This window comes from Carcharodon carcharias, chromosome 10, assembly GCF_017639515.1.
Source record: "Carcharodon carcharias isolate sCarCar2 chromosome 10, sCarCar2.pri, whole genome shotgun sequence".
Classification (NCBI taxonomy): Eukaryota; Metazoa; Chordata; class Chondrichthyes; order Lamniformes; family Lamnidae; genus Carcharodon; species Carcharodon carcharias.
The window spans coordinates 54,886,023-54,911,576 of record NC_054476.1 but is presented as its reverse complement, the minus strand read 5'-3'; the positions used below and the strand labels follow the sequence as shown (position 1 = coordinate 54,911,576).

The window sequence follows — 25,554 nt, the reverse complement described above, 5'->3', positions numbered from 1 at the left end:
CCATTGGGATGCTGAAGATGCGGTTCCAGTGCCTGGACCGGTCTGGTGGAGACCTGCAATACAGTCTGCAGAGGGTATCATGCATTGACATTGTCTGCTGCGCCCTTTGCAACCTGGTGCTGCAACAGGGTGAGGATCTGGCTGAGGAGAAGATGGAGGAGCTGCATGATTCCTCCGATGAGGAAGATGTTGACAGGGATGAGGGTGAGGGAGCCTTCGGTGGTGACAACGAGGAGGATGAAGCTCTCGCACTGGCTGGATGAGGCAGGCGCAGACGGGAGGCCCTCATAGCTGCCAGATTTGTGGAGTATGATGACGACATGCAGTGAGGTGTCCTTGTAGATCCTCACATCGCAGTTGTGAATGTTTGACTCCAGTCTGGCTTATTGCAGCGCCAATACCCTCTGTGAGAATGTTTCTGTCATAGAGATGCAGTGGAAGCCCTAATAGTTGCTTGATCGCAGGAGGATGATGACAGCATGCAGTGAGGACGTTCCATAGTTCTCCACATACCCTCTGAGAATGTCTGACTCCTGTCTGGCCAAGGGCAGCTTGTTTTTGCTCCATGATCAGGGCCATCTCAGAGACACAGCCATGAAACTTTGGACACATTTGATGCTGTGTCTGCCTTCAACACTTCAGCCCTTCAGGAGCTGGTGCACAGCATCACTGGCCACAGATGCTGATGTGATGGGGCCAGCCCCACCTTAAAGGTGCTGAGAGCACACAGAGAGAATGAGAGAACTCTGTGGTGCCTGCCCACTACATTCTGGCAGCAATGACCAGCACTGCCGAAGTGCAGGCATCAGTAACGTTTCCAAGGAGTGGGAGGCTGGACTATCACTGTGGTCTGAAGGCTGCACAGAGCACAGGGAAGAGGCTCTGGACTGAGACACCTGCCTTTATCTTGTGCAGAAAGGTTTCACATCTGAGTGACAAGAGCACTGCTCATCAGAACAAGGAGCCATAGGCAGGGAGACATTCTTGGGATTTTATTGACAAGAGTGAACATTATGTACAAGCAATTAACACCCATGCACAGGCTGTTCAACTAATTCTCCTTAACTTTCCTAACCTTGCCGCTAAGTCTTGGTGCTCTCTAGACATCCACAGCAGAGGTGCTTGCAGCCTGCTGACTGTGACACCCTGTCTGTGGTGACTTTGGTGGGCATCCTCTGGAAGGGTGAGGCTTGGAGGCTGCAGTCTGCTTTCAGGGTCCTGCTGTGTGGCAGTGGCACACTCTTCGGCCTGTGAAGCTGGATCTGCGGAGGTCACAGGAAGAGGGAAGTCGGATGGGCCGGTCACTCCCAGAGTCATCTGGGTGGATGGCCTCGGAGTGTGCACCTGCTGATCCTCCTTCCTATGGGTGTCCGAGAGGCCTCGGCTGGCTCTGTGAATGAAAGGGGTAGCTGGGATGAGATCCAGCTGCCCAGCATCCCTCTCCTGAATTCACTGTTTGAAGCCAACTATTGCATCAGTGATGGAGCTAAGCCCGCGCAGCAGTGCAGGAATGACGTCCTGGACCAAGGTCTCCATTGTGGCTGCCTTCCTGCCAGTGTTGACCTTAGTGCATTACAATGCTGGCGCTATCACCCCTCAACCTGAAGACGGACGGATTCCCCATTGTGCCTTGCAATCTGAGGGGTGCAGCAGACATCCCTTCTTGTTGTTCCCGAGCTTGCCTTTGCAGCTGCAGCAACTGTGACATGACCAAGTCCAGAGGCTCATCAACTAACTCAGAATCAGCAATGTTCTGGCCTCCAGCAGTCCTCCGAATGCCGAGGACCTGGGAAATCCCTGCCTCCGCCTGCTGTGGATCAGAAAGTGCGATGTGTTCACCAGATTGTAATCCCAAGACTACGCTAAAGCTAGGTCCCACCAAGGTGTGTGTCTGTGCGCTGTGGAGGGTGTGGGTGAGTACAGTGACAGGACTTCAGGGAGGGTGTCTTCAGATTCCTCTTCAGACGTTTCTCCTCTGGGGCTTGATTGGAGGCCCTGGGTCATGAACTCTGTTAGCTGCTTCCTGGATGTGCCTGCGAAAGCAAAGGGAGATAATTAATGCATGGCAGTGGCCTGTGAAAGAGGATACATCACTTATGGCATGGTTGTCTAATAGATGACGCACTGCTGGTTCCTCACTTGGTAGAGCAGCGCCGAGCTCGCTGTCAGCACAGGACCAGTCCCGGTCATTGCTGACCAACTGGATGGCTCTGTTTTCGAATTCTGTCAGAACTTTGATCTCTGGCATCTCTCCACCTGCCTGTGACCTTTCCCTCCTGTTGTGTGCCAGTTTGTCCTGCATGGATAGAGATGGGGAGAGTGTATCAGGACGTCTGCCAGGCCAGATGATAAGTATGCCTGCCCTGTGTGGGTGGTGAGTGGTCCCATGGATGGGATGAGGACAATGATGGTGAGTGTGAGAGAATGAATGGTGATGTCCTTTGCACGGGCAGTGAGTGAGGGCTCTGAGGATGTGTGATGGGTTTGTGAGTGTGTGAGTTGGGAGTGATGAAAAGAGTGACTTACCCTGGTGGAATGGAGGAGATCATTCATCCTTTCGTGGCACTGAGTGGTTGTCCTCCTCTGCAGGGTGTTCGTGCTGACCACCGCAACCATTGCCTCTCATGCCAGGCTGGTGACATTCCTTCCCATTCTGCGGCCAGAGCAGGGTTAGACCACATCCCGACGGGCCTCCATGGCATCCAGCAGTCGCTCGAGGGGGGCTGTTGAAGTGGGGGCTGTAGTCTTTTTGCCTTTGCTCGGCCATGTCTCCCATGCAGTGGTGGTGAGCAGGTGGCTACAAGTGCTTTGCTGGCGGTTGCCTTTTAAAGATGGCAGCCAGCGTGATGCAACAGCGGAGTGATGGCAAGTGGACAAATGAGAGCCCGCCCGCCATGGAAACAACGTGTTTCGTGGGAGTCAATATATAATGAGGCAGGCTCGGGAAGGTACGGCATGAAAACCCGTCATTTTCATCAGCGGGTAGGACTCCATTTTACCCGCCCGCTACCACACTTAGTGCAATTCTGGGAAAATTCCACCCGTTGTTTTTCAGAACATCCTTGTACATATCTGGGATTTTAGGCTTTTGGAACTGTACAGATTATCCCAAATTTGAAGTGTATCTTAGATTGTAGGGTGAAGTTAACACAAAAATGGTATTAGGGTGGAGGGTTTGACTCATGTACAAGAAGCATTTTTTTTTCATTTCATTTGTTACTTACAGGCCTATTGCTTCTGCAATCATTCTTTCGTATGGTCATTCTCACCACCACCTTCTGACATGACTTCACGTCCTCTTTACCTGCTCAAAATCATTAACACAGAAATATTTCAATGCGCATTTTAAAACCATCCACTTTGAAGTGAACAGAGTTTAATTTTTGAAAGATTTGATACTTTAAAATGTTCTTTCTGTTAAAGCTGAAAATTAAAAGGATTTTAGAAGTTCTTTATTGCTTTCTTTCAAACAATTTAAAGCAGCATTTTAAACCCTAGTGTCAAGGCTATCCTTTTCATCACACTGTTTACAAAATGAATTATGTTATTAGTGTTTGACAACATAGGGCTGTATTTTACACGCAGGCAGTGGCCCTGCTGCTGGCTTAAAAGTTGAGGTGAACCTGCCTTCACTTGGCCAGGGAGCTGGAAGCCAATTTTACGGCTGTTGGGCAATTCAGTAGTTCAGGTTGAGATTTCCGCCCCCATATGGGAGGAAGTCCCGCCTCCAAGAACTGCTGGCAGTTCCCCAGTTCCAGCAACACCACTGGACGCAGTGGCCAATGTTGGGATTGCATCCAGTCCCCAACAATAATGGAGCCAGATTAGAAGGTGACTGGGGAGTTTTTTTGGGCCAGCCTGGCTGGACCTGGAAAATGGGTTGGGCTCAAGGTCTGGGTTTTGGAGCGCATGGAGGGAACAGGCAAAGTTAGGGGGAGTACTTTGGCAAGGGTGATGGGGGGTGGGGGGGGGGGTCATCCTCCATTTTGCACAGGGTGCCCAAATAGGAGGTTCCATGCAGCCTGCAAAAAGGCTCCCTGGTCCTAAGTGGTCTGTGCAATCTCCAACTCAGCGAAATACAAGCAACAGTGGGAGAAGGACCTCAATTCGCCTAAGAGAGGGAAGATGCTTCTGCTGCTCCTGGTAAAATACTGGGGCTCAATTTTAGCCCCCCACCCCCTTCCAGCTTGCTCCTGGGGCAGGGCTGATACTGAGGCATAACATTTCTGTTGGAACTGATGTTGGAATCCAAGGCTTACACTCTAAATTTAATTACCCAGGCTTGGGAATAAGAAGGAATATCTCTAATTTTGCAAATGACATTAAACTAGGAGGTATAATGAATTATGAAAAAGACAAGAACTTTGCAAAATAGCTGGAACGAATGGGTGTGTTAATAGCAAATGCAGTTCAATATGATAAAATAAGAGATAGTAAATCATGATGCATGCATGGCAAGTGGACATAGGATCAAATGTTGGGTGGTGGGGGGAATAGAAAAACATTTAAGGGTCAGGAACGTACATCATTAAAATCTAGCTCACAGGTATAAGGAGGGACCAAAAAGGTTAATGGGATGCTAGGCTTTACCAGGGGAGGTATAGAACATAAATGTAAGGAAATAATACTGTGGTTATACAGAGTATTATATAGACAAAATTAATAATATTGCATTCAGCTTAAGGACCTCACCTTAGGGAAGAAATGTCAGGTTTGGGGAGAGTTAACACATCCCTATGGCAAAAGACAGTAGACCAGCCACTTTATTTTGTTTGCTGCACAATTTTGTTAAACATGGTAACTCTTCACCCTACCCCTCATATCTTAATTCACCAAGATGATCATCAGTTAGGAAGAATTTTGGTAAAATTATATCTCCTAGAGATTAGGAGGATGTATGATAAATTAATGAAATAAAGAAGGAATTTGGAAAGTGTGGGGATCCAGGACATAATCTTAAAATTAGAACTACACTGCGTGAAAGCAAATCTTGGAACTAATTTCTTCACAGATAGATTATGAGGATGTAGAATGTACTGTTCTAGAAGGTTATGAATGCAGAATCAATTTAATTTTTTAAAGGAGGGTATCTTATTGGTATGTGAGGGTATTAAAGGATATGAAGGGTAGGGAATTAGTATTGAAGGGGTGAAGTGGTACCATATCTAACAAAGTTGTGCAGCAAACAACATAAAGTGGCCAGTGTGCTCCTGCTTTGATGTTCCTGTACAGCTTTGGAAATTAGGTTTTATTTCTTGTGCTTTTATATTGTGCTTCATATAATTATGAAACAAAGTGTGACAAATTAGCATGTGATCCCTATGCTCTAATGTGATCAACATATTCGATTGTGTACATCTGATAATTATTTTAGTCAGCTAAGTTTCTGACATGCGTAGAATTATGTTTTCACGTTTAAGGACTCCAAATCAAGCTACTGAGAGATCTACAGACAACTATATGATCTTCCAAGATGGGCTGCACTCTCTTTTGTTATAGGGATATGTTCCATTTATCTCAGTCTAGAAGAGATTGTCTTGTTCAAATTAAGCAATCTGTCTCTATCAGAGAGATGGATGTAAATCAGAGAGACAACAGGGAAGGCTAACAGCGAACCACTGATTGGGGTTAAATCAGAACCCTTGAACCAGGTCCAGTCCATATTGAAGTTTAGCACAGCAGACAGAGCTGTTTGTCTTTTATCTTCTAACGTATGGTAGTGAACTACTGTAAATCTTCAGCCTCCTATTGCTACTGTTCGCTTATCCATTTACTGGTTCTTTTGGCTGCTTACAGCCATGGACTAGAAGAGTGTCAATGCTATCAACAATAAAATCTGAAAGGCTACATGAGGGCATGTGATGCAACCAGTAAGCCAAAATACCAAGATGAGAACTTTCTCTCCTACATCTGGGCTTTCCAAAAATTACCTAGAAATTGGGTGGGTAAAGGCACCCTCTGGGACAGCTGCCTCAGGGAGCTGCAGACCTCCTCAGCATAAACGAAACATCAAAAATGCTACAAAATATGTGCATGCAGCACATTCAAGCACCTGAAAGTACACCTCATATAAAACAGTGCCCAGGTATCTCTTTTTATTTTATTTCCCCACGGAGATTTCATCTTGCCCTGGATTGAGGTTTCAGCAAAAATGTAAAGATTGCATGGCCAATTGGCCTGGCCGCCAGCCGGAAAAATGGACGGGCCATGAAAAATCACTTTCAATTGCCTACTTAAAGGGCTTAATTGCCCACTTAATTGTCAGCAGATATGCTTCTGACCACCACATGCGCCCGCTGACCTGATGATTGCTTGCACGTAGGATGATGTCAGGACATTTGCCTGATGTCATCTCGCGCTATCTCACATCTGTTTGGGTTGGGCGCGCAACCACATGTGAGGTGTAAAATTCTGACCCTGGAGTAAATCTGTTAAATATAACAGCGCCAGTTTGATTATTGCCAAAAAATATTGCAATGTGTGCTGTTACTGGTGTAATGCAGTGGACAAGTCCAAGTAAATGTAGAGCTGACCATGACCATGATGAGTGTCAGAATGTAAACAGATCAGGATTTTGTTCAGATATGATGGTGAACAGCGAATTGGATTCGGCTTTAGATTATCAGAGGCAGTTGCAACTGGCTTTCTGCCTCCAGATTAAGGTGAGAAAACTAGAAAATAGACAGATATTAATTTGGAAGTCAAGCATCAAGAACAGCATCAATAACATAGCTAATAATTGAAAATATGGACAAAGAGAGCAGGGACAAGCTGTTACAGTAGTTATGAAGCAGGTCAATTTGTGAAGCTATTCATTGTATTATGTGTCCTATGATAGTTCATTGACATTTAATTGCATTTTGAAAAGGATTATTATTATTGCTTTTAAGGGTCTTGTCATTACTGTCCTCTTCTAATGTCCTAACAACATTTTCTTATTGGAATTGCATCAATGGTAAAAAAAATTGGAACACTTTATTGCTATTACCATTGAATTTTGCTCATTTCTTACAATAAGTTCTCAGACAACATGCTGTAGATATTAAGGCAATTATCAAACTGAGATAGAAAGCTGCATACAGGAAGATATTTAATACTTGTGCATGCAGGTGCCTTTTTTTTATTCATTCATGGGGTATGGGCGTCGCTGGCTAGACCAGCATTTACTGCCCATGCCTAATTGCCCTTTTCAGAGGGCATTTTAAGAGTCAACCACATTGCTGTGGGTCTGGAGTCACATATAGGCCAGATTTCCTAAAGGACATTAGTGAACTAGATGGGTTTTTACCATAATCATTCATCATCAGACTTTTAATTCCATATTTTTATTGAATCAAATTTCACCATCTGGTGTGGTGGGATTCAAACCCGGGTCTCCAGAGCATTACCCTGGGTGTCTGGAATACCAGTCCAGTGACATTACCACTTCCTCCCCAATACCACTATGCCATCACCTCAGCTGAAAAACATAGTTTAAAAAGTAAAAGTGACTGTCAGAACTGCAAATGATTTCACCATGGTGACATTACATGTAAATGATGAGTTTTGTTGCCATGTACTGTACTTGTAACTAAATGGATAAAAGTTTGCCATGAAAACAGCTACCCCTTAAGTTCTCTCTTCTCCAACTGTTTGCATTCCAAAACTTAATAGGAAAAGATATTCCTCAAAAAAAATATTGGTGCATCATATAGAAAAAAGAATGATTTGATTTCCACCTAAAATTAGATTGAATTGAAGTTTTAATTTTGAGTGCAAAGGTGTATAATTTTTAAATATATCTACTTATATTGGATTTGTAAGACTGGGTTGTCATTCACAAATGAAGATATGGGGTAGCTTTACAACTTGCCACCAGTGTGTAAAACCGGGATGGATGATCAGTCACCAGTCTGAAATGAAAATTGGGTAGGTTCTCCAATGGGTTGGCCTACCGCCAATGCCATTATACACCACATGTGGCATGTTGAAACTCTTCCTCATAGTATGATGATGTCAATGGTCCATCATTTGTATCTATTTGGATATTATCCTAGTGGATCCTTGTTGAGCCCTATCATCATAATAAATAAACAAAGACTAATCTCAAACACACTGCCAACAGACTGTAAGCATTCCAGTTACAAACACTGATACTGACCATGCCTTAAAATGGGAATGATGGGAGTCATGACTTACTTATTTCATGAACACCAACATTGTGTGTGTACTGTCTTTTTACAGTAAAAATGACAAGACAATTCTAACTTGTTGCTGACCAGTATTTGATTCAGATCTGAAATCCCATTTAGATTTGTACTCACAGCTTTTACAGCAACCGTCCATGTAGGCTATAACTGATCCTCCAGTCTGAAGTAGAAAAGCTTCAGTTACTACCAGTAATAGCAAAAGCTGAACTGTGTAGATTGAAATTAAATCTATGCTTTTGGTCTGGGAGAAAGAATTTAAACGAATCTGAAACATCTGTGAATCTTTGAAGTTTTAACAGGTGCATTAAAAAAAACTACTTAAAGTGGGTGAAAATCATGACAGTACTATTATAATTATATATGAACAATACAAATTTTTGAGATTAGTTACTAAACTGGAATGTCCAAGCTTATATCTTTGTGGACCACATTCATGTGTATGATGGAGACAGGACCATAATCTAAAATTTCAATCCATGCTTCCATAATTCTTAGTTGAGAAGGTGATTAAGAAAGAATGAGAGATAATTGGCTTTATAAATAGGGACAGCTAATACAAAAACAAATAAGTCATGCCACATCTTTACAAATCTCTGGTTAGGTCTCAGCTGAAGTATTGTGCACAGTTCTGAGGCCCACACTTGTTGGAAGGATATCAAGGCCTTGTATAAAGTGCATTGGATTTTTACCAGGGTGCTACTTGGGATGACGGAGTTTGGTTATGTGAAGAGATTGGAGAAGTTGGACAGCTCTTATTACAGCAGAGAAAATGAAGGGCAGACCTTGAGAGGCATTTTCATAGAGCAATTAGGGACAAACCATTTCCTCAGGCAAGTGAGTCAGTAACCAGATGCCATCCATTTAAAATAATGGGCAAAGGAACTTGCAGGGAAATAAGAAATCTCTTCATATAGAGGGCTGTTGCGATCTGGGAACTCACTATTTAAAAGGGTTGCAGAATTAGATTCCACGGGAGCTTTTAAAATGTAATTAAATAGTAATTAAGAAGTCATTTGCAGGATTATGGGAAAAAATCTGGAGTGTGAGACTAAAATTGAAAAACTCCTTCAAAAGTCCAGCACAAGTGTGATGGTCCAACTGGTCTCTTTCTATGCTGTAAAATTTTGTGGTTCTATTTAATGATTTTGGACTTGTCCGTTAAGGAGACCACAATATTAGAAACAGCACAACCCTAACCTTGGGTCCAGTAAATTCTGTCCTGAATTTTTTTTTTTGGTTTCTGCATGTGATGCATTATTTTATGGCCATGAGGAATGTCAGTTGAAAATTTTATCTCCATTTGAGGCCTACCATTGTCAGCTTGGCTAATAATGGGCCGCGTGGGAATTATAGATAGCAAACTCACTTGTGAATGTGTCTACTGGTGGTCTAACAAGTTGTGCCAACAGGCCATTTCAACAAACTAATTCTTTAAAATAACATGCAATGATGGTGCTTTAGTGGCATCCTGTGCCTTGACGTATCAGATAGCAGGCTCAGACCCATAATTCCATCACATAATTAGTAGCCAAACACTGCTAGGCCATATTAAATCAAACAAAAATATACAAGCATCTATCTTTAACAGTCATTTCACCCAAGGTGATATCCAGAAATTCTGTTATGACATGAACAAGTCACAAGCAGAATTTACCTTCACTTGCCCTGACAACTTTATTTAAAGGGATAAATTCTCCCAATTTGAATGTGTCCTAAAATGACTTTGTTTGGATATGTAATTTTGTTCACATCTCAATGTTGTGTTTCTTAGTGTAAAATGATCTATAATAAATCCTCATTTAAACCAAATCAGAGCATGCTGATATGTGACACACTTACCTTTAAGCATGCAGTTTCATTGAAAGGAGGACAGCTAATATCTGAGGTGATCAAGACAGGCCCTGAAACTGTGTCTGTGCAATCATACCTGACACAGTTGGACAACCAAGATGTTCCAGGCTATTAAAAGAAGAAAAAACTTAAATGAGATAAAATATTGTTTTTATAAGGATTGTGTATAACAACATCATAAACGTTCTTGTCACTGCTAAGGTATTTTTCCACTAATGTAAAGTGAAAGGGAAAGAAAATATCAGGTTGCAAATTAGGATGATAAGAGAAATTTAGCTTACCAAATACATATTTAGATTTGTTTGATGAAATTTTCTTATTAAGTATATTTTTTGTAGTGACATGCCTTCATTTAGGGAATACCTTCTCAAGGATTTCTGCACACTAAAACTGTAAGGTATTAGTTAAACAGTTCTGATGCATGAGAAAAGTTGAGGCAAAGTATTCTCAATGTAAAGGATAGTTATTCCAATTGCTCTCATAAAATATCTACAAATTGTCTCATACTGCAACAGGTGCCAAAAGAATGGAACAAACTCTGGACATAGCAAATATTCCATGGACCTTAGAAACTGCCCTTTAAGCTCAGAAAATAGCTTAGCAATTTATACCATTTACATGTAATGATCCCAGTTGAGGAACAGCACTAATATGAAATTAAAATATTTTAACATTTTTTTCCAGGACAGAGTCTTCTCCCTAGCTCGGCAGGTAGGTGTATACTGAGCAAAAGGTCTCACATTCAGTCCCTTGTCTGAAGAGTTATTTGACCTCAGTTTGTCAGAAGTTGGAGTGCTGAAATTAACTTCAGTGGTACTAGATAGGAGAAGGAAAATCATCCTCTCGAGAAGGTGTTGACTCTTAGTACATTTCCATGACTACTCTTTGGTACCTCAGTGAATAAGAGCACTATTGATTTACAAGATGTTGTCAGGCTATTTGATGTCTGATAATACAAGCCCAACTCTGTCACCACCTGATGTCCACACAGATCGATTCCCAGTATAAATCGCTGGGTAATAATCAGGAGTTGGAACACAAACAGATTTTCTCTTTTCTTACCTAGATATATTGAGGCCAATTGCAGTGCTTCTACCATCATTCCAACTGAAAGTAGCTAAACAGTATGGACAGGGATCGAACCTGAGATCTTCTTAGAAAATTACCAAGTTGTTCCTAAGCTGAAAATGTTTTTCACTTTATCATTTCTTATCCAAGCACCAAATTGCAAATTATGTAATAGTGCGGAATAGTAGAGCAATGCATGAGAAGATGTAATGTGTCCAATGTATGTCATAATGTGCAAATTAACACTGAGCTGCGTACATGGTGTATTTTCCAATCTCAGACTTGCATTTTTTGGAAGACCTTTCACGTTGTACAGATGTACATGCATCAAACAGCTCAGTTATATAGTGTGAAATCCAGTTCTTGACCCACATATCAGATAGGCAGTGCAATGTAAACAATTAAGGTAATATCATTTCAGACCTTACCTCTTCCTAAAGCATCAAGTTAAATGGAACGGATTCTGGAAACTTGGTAATAAAAACAGAAAGATGGGAAAATACTCAGCGATTCAGCCAACATCCGTGGAGACACAGAAGTTGATGTTTTAGATCTTAAACCCTTCCTCAGCATTGACAGTCTTGGTAGATCACTCTCAGGTAGTCAATCTAATACCTGAAATGTTGACTTCTGTATTCACTCCAATATTGTTTTATCCTTCTTATTTACCTTATGCAAAGTTGTAGTTTCATTCTTCAAGTTAGCTAGGCAGGATACATTCTTGCAATAGCCACAACACGTTGTCAGATCAGGAGGAGGAATATAAACCTGGTTCTGTTGAATTAGTTGATGGCAAATGTTAACATGTTTTTCATGTAGTACGTTGAAAAATCACATTCAGTAAAATTACTTATATTTAAACTGTATAAAGCTAAATACATTTATTATATCAAAATGTTAAGAAATAATACAATTTGACTGAACAATCTTTATTTAGTATCTCCTTTAAAGGTTTACAAAGATAGCAGCACCATTACTGGAGTTACAAAAGTGGCAGTATAAAATATTTCTCTTCCTCCTTTCTCTACCAACTTTTCTTTCTTTACTCTTCTTTTCTTAAAGGTATTGGTTCCTCGTTTAGCATAGTTCAATAAATACCTGCAAAGCTCTAGTGCCTTCAACTCGGAGCCAGATTCTGAATATATACCATTTGAGCATATAATAGCACACATGATGCTTGATTCTATCTTCATACAGCATACACAGGTGTAACTCTTTCGAATACAAACACGTTTCCATCTGTTCCTATTCAGATGAAGTTACATTGTTTCATAGTTTGCCATTGTGAGATTTGAACTCTTGATAATCTTTTAAATGAAAACCAAATCAACAAAATTGGGATAAATCAGGCACAGCCCCTAATTCAGGTCAGCTGTAAAACCAAGGACAAAAATTTAAAGGAACATTACAAACTTTAAATCAAAATGTGATTAAAGGGGTCAACAAAACACCCCAGTCCCCGCGGTGCCCACCAAGCACGGAAGGCCTCAAGAGTGCCAGCAGACACCGCGTGCTCCCTCTCCAGGGACATCCGGCAGCGAACGTAGCCGCGGAAGAAGGACAAACAATCGGGCGGGACTCCCCCGTCGATTGCCCGCTGCCTGGACCTGTTAATGGCCAACTTGGCCAGGCCCAGGAGCAGGTTCACGAGGAGGTCCTCCTCCTTCCCGACCCCCTTCCACACCGGGTGCCCATAGATCAGAAGATGTAACTCTTTCTTTCGAGTACAAACCCGTTTCCATCTGTTTATTCAGATGAAGTTACATTGTTTCATAGTTTGCCATTGTGAGATTTGAACTCTTGATCTTGGGTTTACAAACCCAGAACCATAACCACTTGGCTATTTAGGCCAAGCCATACACAGGTGTATATGTGCAGCAGGATTCTGATGTAGTAATCAGGTGCAGGTGCACCTTATGATCCAGGAGCACTGAGACCAAACAGAGAATTTTCTCCTCGTCAAGGGGGTTGCGTTGGACGGGAGCGGGCGCGGGCGGGTGCGCAGACGATCGCTGCTTGCGATTGGCCCCGAGCCGCCATTTTACGTGCCTGACGCACACCCAGGAGTGCTGTGCACTCCCTGTGCAGGCGGGAGGAGGAGGCTGAGTCAGGGCCTGTGCCCTTTCGCGCATGCACGCGAAACAGTGCAGAAATCTTCCTGAGGCACAGAGCTGCCTCAGGGAGAGTATTTTGATTTTGAAAAAGTTAGCAAAGAAAAAAAAAAATTAAGACATGTTCCCTCATGTGACAATGTCACACGAGCTGCGACATGTCAATGAATTTTATTAAAAATTTTTATTAAAGTTTAAAAACCTTCATGAAGCCTCATCCTGCCCATGGATGAGGTTTCATGATAAATGTGAAGGCCGCCCGGGCTCTTTGCCTGCCCGCCAACCTTAAGGATGGACAGGCAGCTTAGTTGATTAGTTTAGTTACTATTTAAATGGCCTTAATAGGCCTTTGACAGTTAGGCGGGTAGACAGCCGACTCCGGTGCGCTCCCGTCGAACTCATGACCTGAATGACGCACGGTGACATCGGGACGTACACCCAATGTCACCACGTATCATTTTATGCATTGGCGGGTGAGCCCCGCCCCTGCATGCCGACCCGAAGATTCTGGCCCAACTGTAGAACCCTTATTGTCACATTACTTAACACAGACTTGTGATGACATTTAGAATATTTTTGATCTGTTTGACCAAGAGATGAGTTGAACCTTTGGCGAGCCATTAGTAGCTTGTTGATTACTGAAACATCTTCACACCTCTCTCTATTTTTTGTTTGGAGAGTGAGTTCTTACTCCAAAGCAAAATACCGCGGGTGCTGAAATAAAAACAGAAAATGCTGGAAATACTCAGCAGGTCAGGCAGCATCTGTGGAGACAGAAACAGAGTTACCATTTCAAGTCAATGATGAAAGGTCATTGATCTGAAAGATTAAATATGTTTTTTTCTCTCTGCAGATGCTGCCTGACCTGAATATTTGTTGCATTTTCTGTTATAATAGAGTTCTTACTTTTATTTTCCTTTATTTTCATTGTTACCTGCCCTCTCTTTTTTTAACTCATGGCAATATGGGGGCATTATGTAGATGTCTTAGCAAAGAGACAAATCTCTCAAAAGTTATTATTTTGTACATATTGATAGATAGGTGCTCAAAGTCCAAGAATGTACAGCTACTTAACAAGTGTAGATTGTTTTTACACTGCTTATGTATGGAACAACCAGAAATATAAAACTAGGCAAAATTCTTTCTTTTTTTCATGGGTTTTTTTGTCTAATTGCACTCCCAAATAGTTGGAAGGCTGTTTAATTTTCAGGCATTGATGTACATGGATCAGTTGATAACTTAGAAGAATAATTCACCAAAATGTTACCATCATTTATTTATATACTTATAGAATTGAATTAAATTCATCACTCCATTGAAAATTGCTGAATCAGATGCTAGAATAAACACCTGCTTAAGTTACAATTTTTATGCAGACCTTTGCAATGGATTTTCTTACTAGAACTTCTGGTTACCCCTTTAACCACATCATCAAGAAATGAAACAAAGGTAAATAGTTTTGTAACATAGCTACTCTACGAATTATCACCATTTCACATTGAGCTGAGCAGTTGACCATTCTGACAAGGGTTTGGTAGAAGCCAGTTTTGTTGTCTTGATTGTATGTACATTGTGTAGTGTAACACATCCCATCTGCTTTATGCTCCACAATGGTCTGTCCAGGGTGCAATATACCTCTCTCCCCATTGATACAGACTTGGTCATTTACTGCGACAAATGAAACAAAAATAAGGCCATATTTTCACCTGGTTATCTTCCAATTGGAGAGCATGCACCATATAACAATAGTCAAAATATAGGCATTAATTTTTTTTCTTATAGTAGAACACTTGTGTTCAATTAATAAAGAAATAATTAGTTCTACTGCATTTTCAAATGAAATGTACAATGGCAGTGATTAACAAAACCTTCAACTAAGAATTACTTTTCAAATTTTCAATGGTTCATCCTTTGGACTTGCATAGGTGGAAGTGTTTTAAGATGAAAGAATATACAAAATGGCATCCTATCTTTTCATTTTCTCCTGCTTATAATATAAATGCATCTAATCACTGAAGTAGTAATGTTCCTGAGAAAGATGATATGGTGCTATAATAATGCACATCATTCTTTAATAGCCAATTCAAAATTATGTGGGCACTCCAAAACTCTCTACCACAAAAGTGAGTTGATACCTTCAGCACTTCTAGAGATACTCAAAACATGCCATTCATGGAAAGGAAGGAAATGTCAAAAAGCTTAGTTACAATCATGTAGTGTTACACATTTTTGTGATAGGATCAAGAATAGTAAAGAATAAGAAAGTTACAGGAACATAACCAATAGATTTAAAAGAAATTAAAAAGGGATTTTTTTTCCACATGTATCTTTTATGTGCTTTTCATAACCATTTCAGAACAACCTGGAGGGAGCTGGCAGCAATGGAATATATATTTATTGAGAATTATAAAATATCTCCTTAATTTCTGCCACTTCTTGTCTACTGTTTTACCTTTTAATCTATTTTCCCAGACCACTTTAGCCAACTCTGTCTTCACACTTTTGTAGTGGTCATTAATGAAGTTTAAGTCACTCTTTTCAGACCCAAGTTCCTCACCCTCAAAACCAATGTGAAATTCTGCCATGTCAGGATTACTCTTCCCTGGAGGATCCTTTCCTATGAAATAATTAATTAATTAAATCTCATTACACATTACCAAATCCAAAATATCCTGTTCCCTGGACAGTTCCACGTTGCATTATTCTACGACACTGCCCTGAATGTGCTCTGTGGATTCATTCTCAAGGTTTACTGTGTCAATTTGATTTGTACAATCTAAATGAAGTTTAAACAATTATTGCAGCAGCTTTCTTACAAGCCCCCATTATTTCTTGACTTCCACTCTATCCTACAATGTAGCCACTATTAGAGGTTCTTTACACTACTCTCACTACTACATTACCTTGATCTTCTCAGCCAAACTCATTTCACTACTGTACTAATCTCATTCTTTATTAACAGAGCTGCCCCACCTCTGTTTCCTTTCTGGCGCCTCACCTCACTCCCTTTTTTCATTTTGTTGTTTCTGCGTAATCGTGTTCTGATTTTGAATATGCCTTGTTAGCATTTCCATAATAATGAATTCCAGCATTTTCCTGACAACTGACTTCAGGCTAGTTGGCCTATAGTTCCCTGTTCTTTCTTTCCCTGCTTTCTGGAAAAGCAATTTAACATTTGCTACCTTCCAAGCCACTGGAACCATTCCAGATTCTAGAGAATTGTAGAGGATCATAACTAATACTTCCTCCATCCCTGCTGCTACCTGTTTTAGAAGCCTAGGATGTAGCTATCAGGCCTAGTAGATTTATTGGCGTTTAATCCCATTATTTTCTCCAGTACTTTTTAATTTCTATTTATTAAGTTTCTCAATCTCCTTTTGACTCTTGGTTCCCCCACTGTAATGTTTCTTGCATCTTTTACTGTGAAGATAAACAAAAAATATCTGTTTAACGTCTCTCCCATTTTCTTATTCCCTATTATAATTTCTCCTGTCTCAGCCTGTAAGGAACCCACTACTCTCTTCCTTTCTATATGTTTATAAAAGTACAAGTAAATTGTTATTTCTATAAATACTGTGCTGGTGGAATTCTGAAGTCAGGTTACTGTGGTCTTTATGATAGTTATGGCGTGCACCTACAGGTATATTTATATGTTGGTATTCACCTGTGAAAGTGTATTAGTGCTATATGACAAGGGGATTAAAATAAATTTAAGGCTTAGCACAAAGACAATTGAATGTAAAGATAATTATGTGGACAGAAGGTTTTGGAAAGAAATCCACAAGTTTGTGACTGAGAAGCTATCCTCTGAAGATTGAATGGAAAGAGCTTTACCATCATCGAAACCCCATCTAGACCAGCCACATAACACATCATAATGGTGACTGGAGAAGGTCAGAGTCTGGGTATTCTGTAGCAAATGACTCACTTCCTGATTTTACAAAGCTTTTCCACCACCTAAAAGGTATTGTCAAAATTGTGATGTAATGCTCTTTACTTGTCTAAATGGATGCAGCTCCAACAACACTCAAGAAACTCAACACCATCTATTCAACCCAGCTTGTTTAATTGGCATCCCGGCCTGCTTAATTGGCACCTCGTCCAGCACCAGAAACAGTCACTCCCTTCAGCGCTCTGTTATAATCTCGGTCGAGACCAGTAACTATTTTTTTTAAAGAAATCTGAAATCCCAGTTATTTACTGAAAGAATGAAGTCAGTTTAAAACAAAAAATATATTATACAAGAGTCAAAGTGTCACAGGCAGAACGCATTTGCCTGTAATTAGTATGTTTTGTATAGAATGAGGTGTGTCATTTCTTACCCTTCAAGAGTGTGTTCCAATTAAACTATTTAGCAGCATGCTTTCATGAGTTTAAAATAAAGTAGGTTATTTATTCTCACATAATTACCCTGATGTAACATGTCACATGCTCAGTCTCATCCATGCACACACACACACAAAGATTGAATACAGATAAAGATAGTGCACTTTTACAGATTACAGTTAATTTAGCCTCTAATTTACACTTCCAGACTCCCACATGGCAGGCATGTGGATTTTTGAATGGATTTGATGATTTAAAGTTGAAGTGAGGTTCTTGTAAAACAAAGGGTTCACAGCAGGTTGTGAGGTTTCCTGTAGTCGAATATCTAAAAGGTTGGTTCTCAGTTGAACCTTAAAATTAGAATAGATTAAGTACTTTGGCTGTTGATGACTTGCAGCTAGTTTCAGAGTCTGGTTCTCAGGCTGGCTGATGACTGATGGTTCTTAAAAAGCAAAGATGGCACAGGCTTCTCAGCAGCTGTTGTCTGGTCCACGTTCTGCAGTCTATTCAGGTTTCTTCTAAATCTTGGGATAATAAAGGATCTCAGTATCAGAAGCCAGTTTTGGTCACATGGTCAACAGCCAATGTCCACGCAGAATAGCTTAAAACTAAAAGGCCGCTGATATATAATAGGAGATAGATTGCAATCTTTCACAGTTAACTGGTTGATAGCTGATCTCATCAGATTTCTTTTGTTGAAATGCAAACCTAGAGACATAGGTCAGGATTTTCTGATCCTGTTGGCAGCAGGCATGTTTGTCTGTTTCAGCAGACAATATGGTAAGAAGGCCAAAATTCAGTTCTACGCCATTGTGAAACCAGTTTGCAATCATCCACTCCACCTGTCAATGATGGGCCACGTTTCCCACCATCCAATGCCGGGAACTTAATTTTAATGAACCTGGATTTCATCATTGTGTCTGCACGCCAAACCATTCCCCCCTTGTCAAATTTATCTCCCACGTCAGCATGACTTCAGAACAGCGTGACTTATGACTGCCTTCAAAAGGTGGACTGAACTTTGAGGGGAAGTCGGAGGTGAGTGCACACAACCGTGCACAGCAAGGGCTCCAATGTGGGTGGGGCCAGGGGGTGGTGGGGAGGTGCAAGGCAGCACAGGTTGATGGAATTACACAAGCACATACCAGGGGGTGGAGGGAGGGGTGCAGAGAGTGAGGGAGGTGGCCGCGAACTTAGAAAAGCATGTCAAAAGTGAGCATTCTTCAACAACTGAGACTGTTCAGCAGCAGTTCCATTTTGACGTGCTTGGAGTCGGGCCTCTAAAGCATTTCGGCCCACTCAAGCAACGCAAAAGGATGAATGTGCCATCAAATGCTCCAGAACTTTTCACCCCTCAGGTGCAGACTGCAAATTAATGTGCATTTTAGGGGGCTGCAGAACAACTAGACAACTGGCCAAGTTGTAGAATCCCCTTTTGAAAGGTGGCCTCACAGCAACCACTGGTTGAGGTGCTCAGAGCCCCCTGCAATGCCTTTATTCAGGTTTGGACCAGTATTCCTCATGGTTCAAGCTAACAGTGCAGCCATGCAATGTAGTTAAGGAGAATGCATGCACCTGAGCTGAGAGCACAGCAGGCAGTTGAGTGCCGTCAATCGGTCAACTGGAATGGGCAGACGTTGGTGGGGATTGGGATAGCCATGAAGTACATACATTCTGGCTATACAAGTAGTGGACAGCACTCTCTGGTAGGCGTGAAGGAGCCTTGAGACGCAGCCGGAGCCGGAGACTTAACCAAGAGAGATCCTGAGGAGACATATGCTAACCCACTTGTCTCTCTCTTTGATCCTGCAAGAGGACAACATCCAGATCATGTAGCCTAGTGATCTAACGACATGCCTCATGGCTTACAGAGAGCAGAGAAGGTGGTGAAGAGTGCGACGGAGGCACCTGGCTCATCAAAGGGAAGTGCACCAACCTCAAATGAAGGTGTGGCAGGGTCTTCTGCACATGCAGCTGAAGGTCCACAGCGAGCCATCACTCAAAGGAGCCTCAGGGCCTCTAAATGGCACTTGTCATTCCTGCAGATGACCAAGAACCAGTGTCGCCAAAGACTGCACATGTCTAGGGAACTGGTCGGTCACATATGCCACCTGCTGCAGAGTTTGATGCCACAGGGACTTCACAGGCATCCACTGCCAGTGGCCGTGAAAGTGACTGCAGCGCTGTGACTCCTTTCAGGGCTCCACAGGTGACATGTGTAGGATCGCGCAAACCTCCATCCACAAATGCATCCATGAGGTCACAGACTCACAGAAACACAACTTTGTGTATTTCTCTCTGGATCAAGAAAACCAGGAAGCAAAAGCGCTGAGATTTGTGCATATCTCTGGTTTCCCACAGTTGCAGGGTGCCATCGACTGCACTCATCTGGCACTTAGATCACCGTGGAAACAAGCAATTCAGTATGTGGAAAAGGTTTCCACTTGCTGAATGTTCAGCTGGTCTATGACCACCACAAATGCATCCTGCAGGTATGAGTATGATTCCTAGGGATCGTCCACGACTCCTACATCCTACATCATCCAGGGTCCAGAGAGGCTGCAGGGTTGGCTCGGTGGGCACAAGGGTCATTCGGAGAGGATGTGGCTGATGATGTCCACGTAGCAGCCTCAGGTTGCAGCAGAGAGGAGTTATGATGAGGCTCACGCTACAACCCGAACTTTGGTGGAGCAAAGAATTGGCATCTTGAAAATGAGGTTCCAGTGCCTTGACAGATCCAGTGGAGCACTGCAATACAGTCCCTAAAGGGTGTCACGTATCATAATAGCTTGCTGCGCAGCAAGCTGGATGATGCGTGACACATTCTAGGGATTGTATTGTGCTGTAACGGGTGGGTAAGGCCGGTGGGGGGGGGGGTTCCTGCCTGAGGAGGAGATGGAAGAGTTGAACATCTCCAATTTAAGGGGATGAGTGCAATGAGGTCCTTGAAAGTAAGGATGCTGGCAATGAGGCCATCACACTGGCTAGATGAGGCAGGCGTGCTCGTGAGACTCTAATAGATGCAAGATTCTTGGGGATGATGACGAGATGCAATGTGGACAATCCTGATATCCTCACCTTGCATCTGTGAACATTTGACTCCTATGTGGCTGATACACTCAAGTGCTCAGGTTCATGTCATGGAAACACAGCAGAGGCCTTAATAGTCATTAGATTCCGGAGGATGATGATGACACGCAGTGAGGACACTCCATAGATCTTCACATTGCCTCTGTGAAAGTCTGACTCCTGTCTGGCTGAGGGCAACTTGCATGCACTCTGCAATCAGGGTCTGATCAGGGTCATATCATGGAAATGCAGCCGTGAATCTTTAAGTGCACTGATCCTTTGGCAGTCTTCATCACCTGTACCCTTCAAAACCGCACTGTCATCGAACACAGATGCTGAAGAGACAGGGGGCCAGCCCACCCTCTAAGGTGCTGAGAGCACACAGAGAGAATGACGGAACTCTGTGACACCTGCCCACACATTCTGCAGCAATGACAAGCACCATCGAGGTGCCATCATCACTAATGTATCCAGCAAGTGTAAAGCCAGACCATCACTTTGCTCTGAAGGTTACACCCCGCACAGGGTAGAGGCCCCAGACTGAGACACCTGCCTTTATCTTGTGAAGGAGCCAAGACTTTTTTGATTCATTTACGGGATGGCTAGGCCAGTATTTATTGCTCATCCCTAATTGCCCTCGAGAAGGTAGTGGTGAGCTGCCTTCTTGAACCTCTTAAGTCCCTGGGTTGTAGATACACCCACAATGCTGTTAGGGAGGATATTCCAGGATTTTGACCCAGCGACTGTGAAGGAACGGCAATTTATTTCCAAGTCAGAATTGTGAGTAGCTTGAAGAGGAACTTCCAGATGGTGGTATTCCCATGTATGTGCTGCCCTTGTCCTTCTAGATGGTAGTGGTCGTGGGTTTGGAAGGTGCTGCTTAAAGAGCCTTGGTGAGTTTAGTGCATCTTATAGATGGTACACACTACTGCCAATGTAGGTGGTGGAGGGAGTGAATGTTTGTAGAAGGGCTGCCAATCAAGTGAGCTGCTTTGACCTGGATGGTACTAAACTTCTTGAGTGTTGGAGCTGCACTCATCCAGGCAAGTTGAGTATTCCATCACATTCCTGACTTGTGTCTTGTAGATGGTGTGCAGGCTTTGGGGAGTCAGGGGATGAGTTACTTGCCACAGGATTCCTAGCCTCTGACCTGCTCTTGTAGTATTTATATGGCTAGTCCAGTTCAGTTTCTGGTTAATGGTAACCCCAGGATGTTGACAGTGGGGGATTCAGTTATGGTAATGCCATTGAATGTCAAGGGGTGATGGTTAGATTCTCTCTTGTTGGAGGTGGTCATTGCCTACCACCTGTGTGGCATGAATGTTACTCTTGCCACTTGTCAGCCCAAGCCTGGATATTGTCCAAGTCTTGTTGCATTTGGACATGAACTGCTTCAGTATCTGTGGAGTCGCAAATGGTGCCGAATATTGTGCAATCATCAGCGAACATACCTACTTCTGACCTTATGATGGAAAGAAGGTCATTGATGAAACAGCTGAAGATGGTTGGGCGTAGGACACAACCCTGAGGAACTCCTGCAGTGGAACTGAGATGACTGACCTCTAACAACCACAACCATCTTCCTTTGTGCTAGGTATGATTCCATTCAGCGGAGAGTTTACCTCCTGATTCCTATTGACTCCAGTTTTACTAGTGCTCATTGTTGCCACACGTGGTCAAATACAGCCTTGAAGTCAAAGGCAGTCACTCTCACCTCACCTCTGGAGTTCAGCTCTTTTGTCCATGTTTGAACAAAGACTGTAATGAGGTCAGAAGCTAAGTGACCCTGGTGGAACCCAAACTGAGCATCAATGAGCAGGTTATTGCTAAGCAAGTGCTGCTTGATAGCACTGTTGATGACCCCTTCCCTCAATTTACTGATAAGGGAGAGTAAAGGATAGGGTGGCATTTGGTCGAATTGAATTTGTCCTGCTTTTTTTTGTACAGGACATGCCTGGGCAACTTTCCACATAGCCAGGTAGGTGCCTGTGTTGTAGCTGTACTTGAATTGCTTGGCTGGACTGCAGCAAGTTCTGGAGCACAAGTCTTCAGTACTATTGCTGGAATACTGTCAGGGTCCATAGCCTTTGAAGTATCCAGTGCCTTCTTGATATCATGTGGAGTGAATTGAATTGACTGAAGACTGACATCTGTCATGCTGGGGACCTCTGGAGGACGCCAAGAAGGGTCATGAACTCGGCACTTCAGGCTGAATGTTGTTGCAAATGTTTCAGCCTTATCTTTTGCACTGATGTGCTGGGCTCCCCCATCATTGAGGATGGGGATATTTGTGGAGCTTCCTCTTCCAGTGAGTTGTTTAATTGTCCAACACCATTCATGACTGGATGTGGCAGGACTGCAGAGCTTAGGTCTGATCTGTTGGTTGTAGGATTGCTTAGCTTTATCACTTGCTGCTTATGCTGTTTGGCATGCAAGCAGTCCTGTATTATAGTTTCACCAGGTTGAGGCTTCATTTTAAGGTATGCCTGATGCTGCTACTGGTATGCCCTCCTGCACTCTTCATTGAATCAGGGTTGATCCCCTGGCTTGGTAGTAATAGCAGAGTGGGGGACATGCTGGGCCATGAGGTTACAGATTGTGGTTGAATACAATTCTGCTGCTGCTGATGGCCCACAGCACCTCATGGTTGCCCAGTCTTGAGTTGCTAGATCTGTTCAAAATCTATCCCATTTAACACGGTAGTAGTGCCACACAACACTATGGAGGGTATCCTCAATGTGAAGGATCACAACTGAATGACACGAACACTGCTCAGCACAACAAAGAGCTATAGACAAGGAGACATTCTTGGGAGTTTCTTCACAATAGTGAATCTTATGTAGAAGTGATTAACACTTTGCCCACGCAGTGCAACTACATCTTCTTAACTTTTCTAACCATGCCACTATGTTTTGGTGCTCCCCGACAACCCCAGTGGAGGGGGAACCAGCCTGTTGACTGCTCTGCCCTGTTTGTGATGACCTTGGTGGCTCTCCTCTGGAGGGCTGAGATCTGGAAGACCCCAGCCTGCTTTGGTTATCTGCTGTGGGCCAGGTGCACTCTCCTTGATCTGTGGAGCTGGCGATGATGGGAAGAGGGGATTTGGATGTGCCAGACATTCCTGGTGTCACGTGGATGGATGGCCCCGGGGTGTTGAGCTGCTGGTCCTCCTCCCTATGGGTGCCCGACAGCCCATGGCTGACTCCTCATGGAGAAGGGGAAGCTGGAGTGAGGACCTTAATGTCCAGCAGTCCACCCCGGGTCTGGGACCCCTCCAGTTGATTGTACGTGATCTTGTCCTGCAAGAAGACAGATGGCTAGAGGGTGAGCAAGGCGCATGCCAGGCCAAATGAGAAGGATGTCAGACATGTGTGTGTGCTGAGTGTAGCCATGGACAGGATGAGGAGACGATCTCCAGAGGAGATGAGGCCAGATGGATATGTGATGATGCATGTGAGAGAGTGAGTGATGATGTCCCTTTAGCTGGCAGTGAGTGAGATGCCAGTGAATGTGTGATGGGCTTCTGAGTGGACGAACTGAGAGTAATGAGATAGTTGACTTACCTAGTGGCATGGATGAGACCATTTATCCATTTTCTGTGCTCGGATGGCCAGCCTCTCGTGTGCAGCATTGGCACTGACCACCACTGCTATTGCCCTGACTCAGCCTCCTACCCCCGCCAGCACAGGGAGTGCTCAGTGCATCTGGGTGCGTGTCACATTGGGCGGGCCTTAATTAGCCTGCCCACTTAAAATGGCGTTGTGCCTGCTCCTGCACAACCACCCCGCCCCCCACCCCTGACGGGGAGAAAATTCTCCCCAAAGTCCTCCCAAACTCAAAGAATTACAGCTTCTCTTCTTCTAGGATTTAGCCTGATCCCCAGCTGACAATCAGTTTCAGTTTCCCCAGAAGTTCTGATTTCCAATCCCAATTTCAGTTTTAGTTCCCTTAGAAGCTGTAAGGATCAGTTTCCTTTCTCAGTTTCCCTTTTCAAATAGGATGTCTCAAAAAATACAAGCTTTGAAACCACAGATTCCATCACAACTTGTGCACATATTATGCTGTGTCATCTAAAATTTGCACTGCAACAACACACCAAGTCTTTTTCAACAGCACCTCCCAAACCTGCAACTTCTACCATTTAGAAACACAAGGGCATCAACGCATGGGAACACCACCACTTGCAACTTTCCCTCCAAGTTACACATCATCTTAACTTGGAATGTTTCACTGTTCCTTCATCGTCGTTGGGTGAAACCCAGAAAGTCCCTACCCACAGTGGGACAGTGGGAATACAGTAGTTCAAGTAGGTGGCTGACCATCACCTAATAAATGCTAACCTTGCCAGCAATGCCAAAAACCCATGAATGGATAGATAAAGTTTAAAAAAAGTAACAAGTAGTTTATTTGAGCCTGGAGTATGGTCGTTGAAGATTTTCAAAATAGACTCAATGGAGACCAGGAAGAATTTTTCTTAAAAGAACAATAATCCTGGAATCAACTTGTTAAGCTACATGAAGTTAATGCAATATAATGGGTATAGAGGTGAGAGAGAGAGCTGCAATTTCTGCAGGAGAGATCTCAAACTGCAGGAGTAAAAGTATTGACACAAAATAGATGCTAATGCAAGTCCTTGCCTTAAATGTTTTGGTCTTCAGCAGAACTAAAAGTTAAATGGTACTCTAACCAAAATTATACTGAGATCCTGCTATTGAAACAACTGTGGCTTGATCTATTGAATTGATTCAAATGATTTAGGATGATCACAAGGTAAATTAGATATGATAACAAAACACTAAATACTGAACAATCCATTTTTCCCACTTTTATCTATTCTGTTCTGTGGTCCAGTGTTGTTTTGCTTCCAACACTGACAAACCTTATGAACTCTCTAAATCAATGAGGTCGTTAGTTTCACACTGGTTTGATTGAAGTTACTG

The 25,554-nt window shown here is 42.9% G+C and overlaps 1 protein-coding gene across 1 annotated transcript in view; it reads right to left on the bottom strand.

The window, feature by feature from the left end:
* Window positions 1–25,554, bottom strand: part of otog (otogelin) — a 346,092-nt gene that overhangs the window by 5,774 nt on the left and 314,764 nt on the right. Inside the window, exons 48-53 of the mRNA XM_041196645.1 lie at window positions 15,720–15,836; window positions 14,709–14,887; window positions 11,778–11,882; window positions 10,029–10,148; window positions 8,304–8,349; window positions 3,225–3,304 (exon numbers count right to left, since the gene is read on the bottom strand). Of these exons, the coding sequence (XP_041052579.1) occupies window positions 3,225–3,304; window positions 8,304–8,349; window positions 10,029–10,148; window positions 11,778–11,882; window positions 14,709–14,887; window positions 15,720–15,836 (647 nt within the window). The remainder of the gene's footprint in view (window positions 1–3,224; window positions 3,305–8,303; window positions 8,350–10,028; window positions 10,149–11,777; window positions 11,883–14,708; window positions 14,888–15,719; window positions 15,837–25,554) is intronic.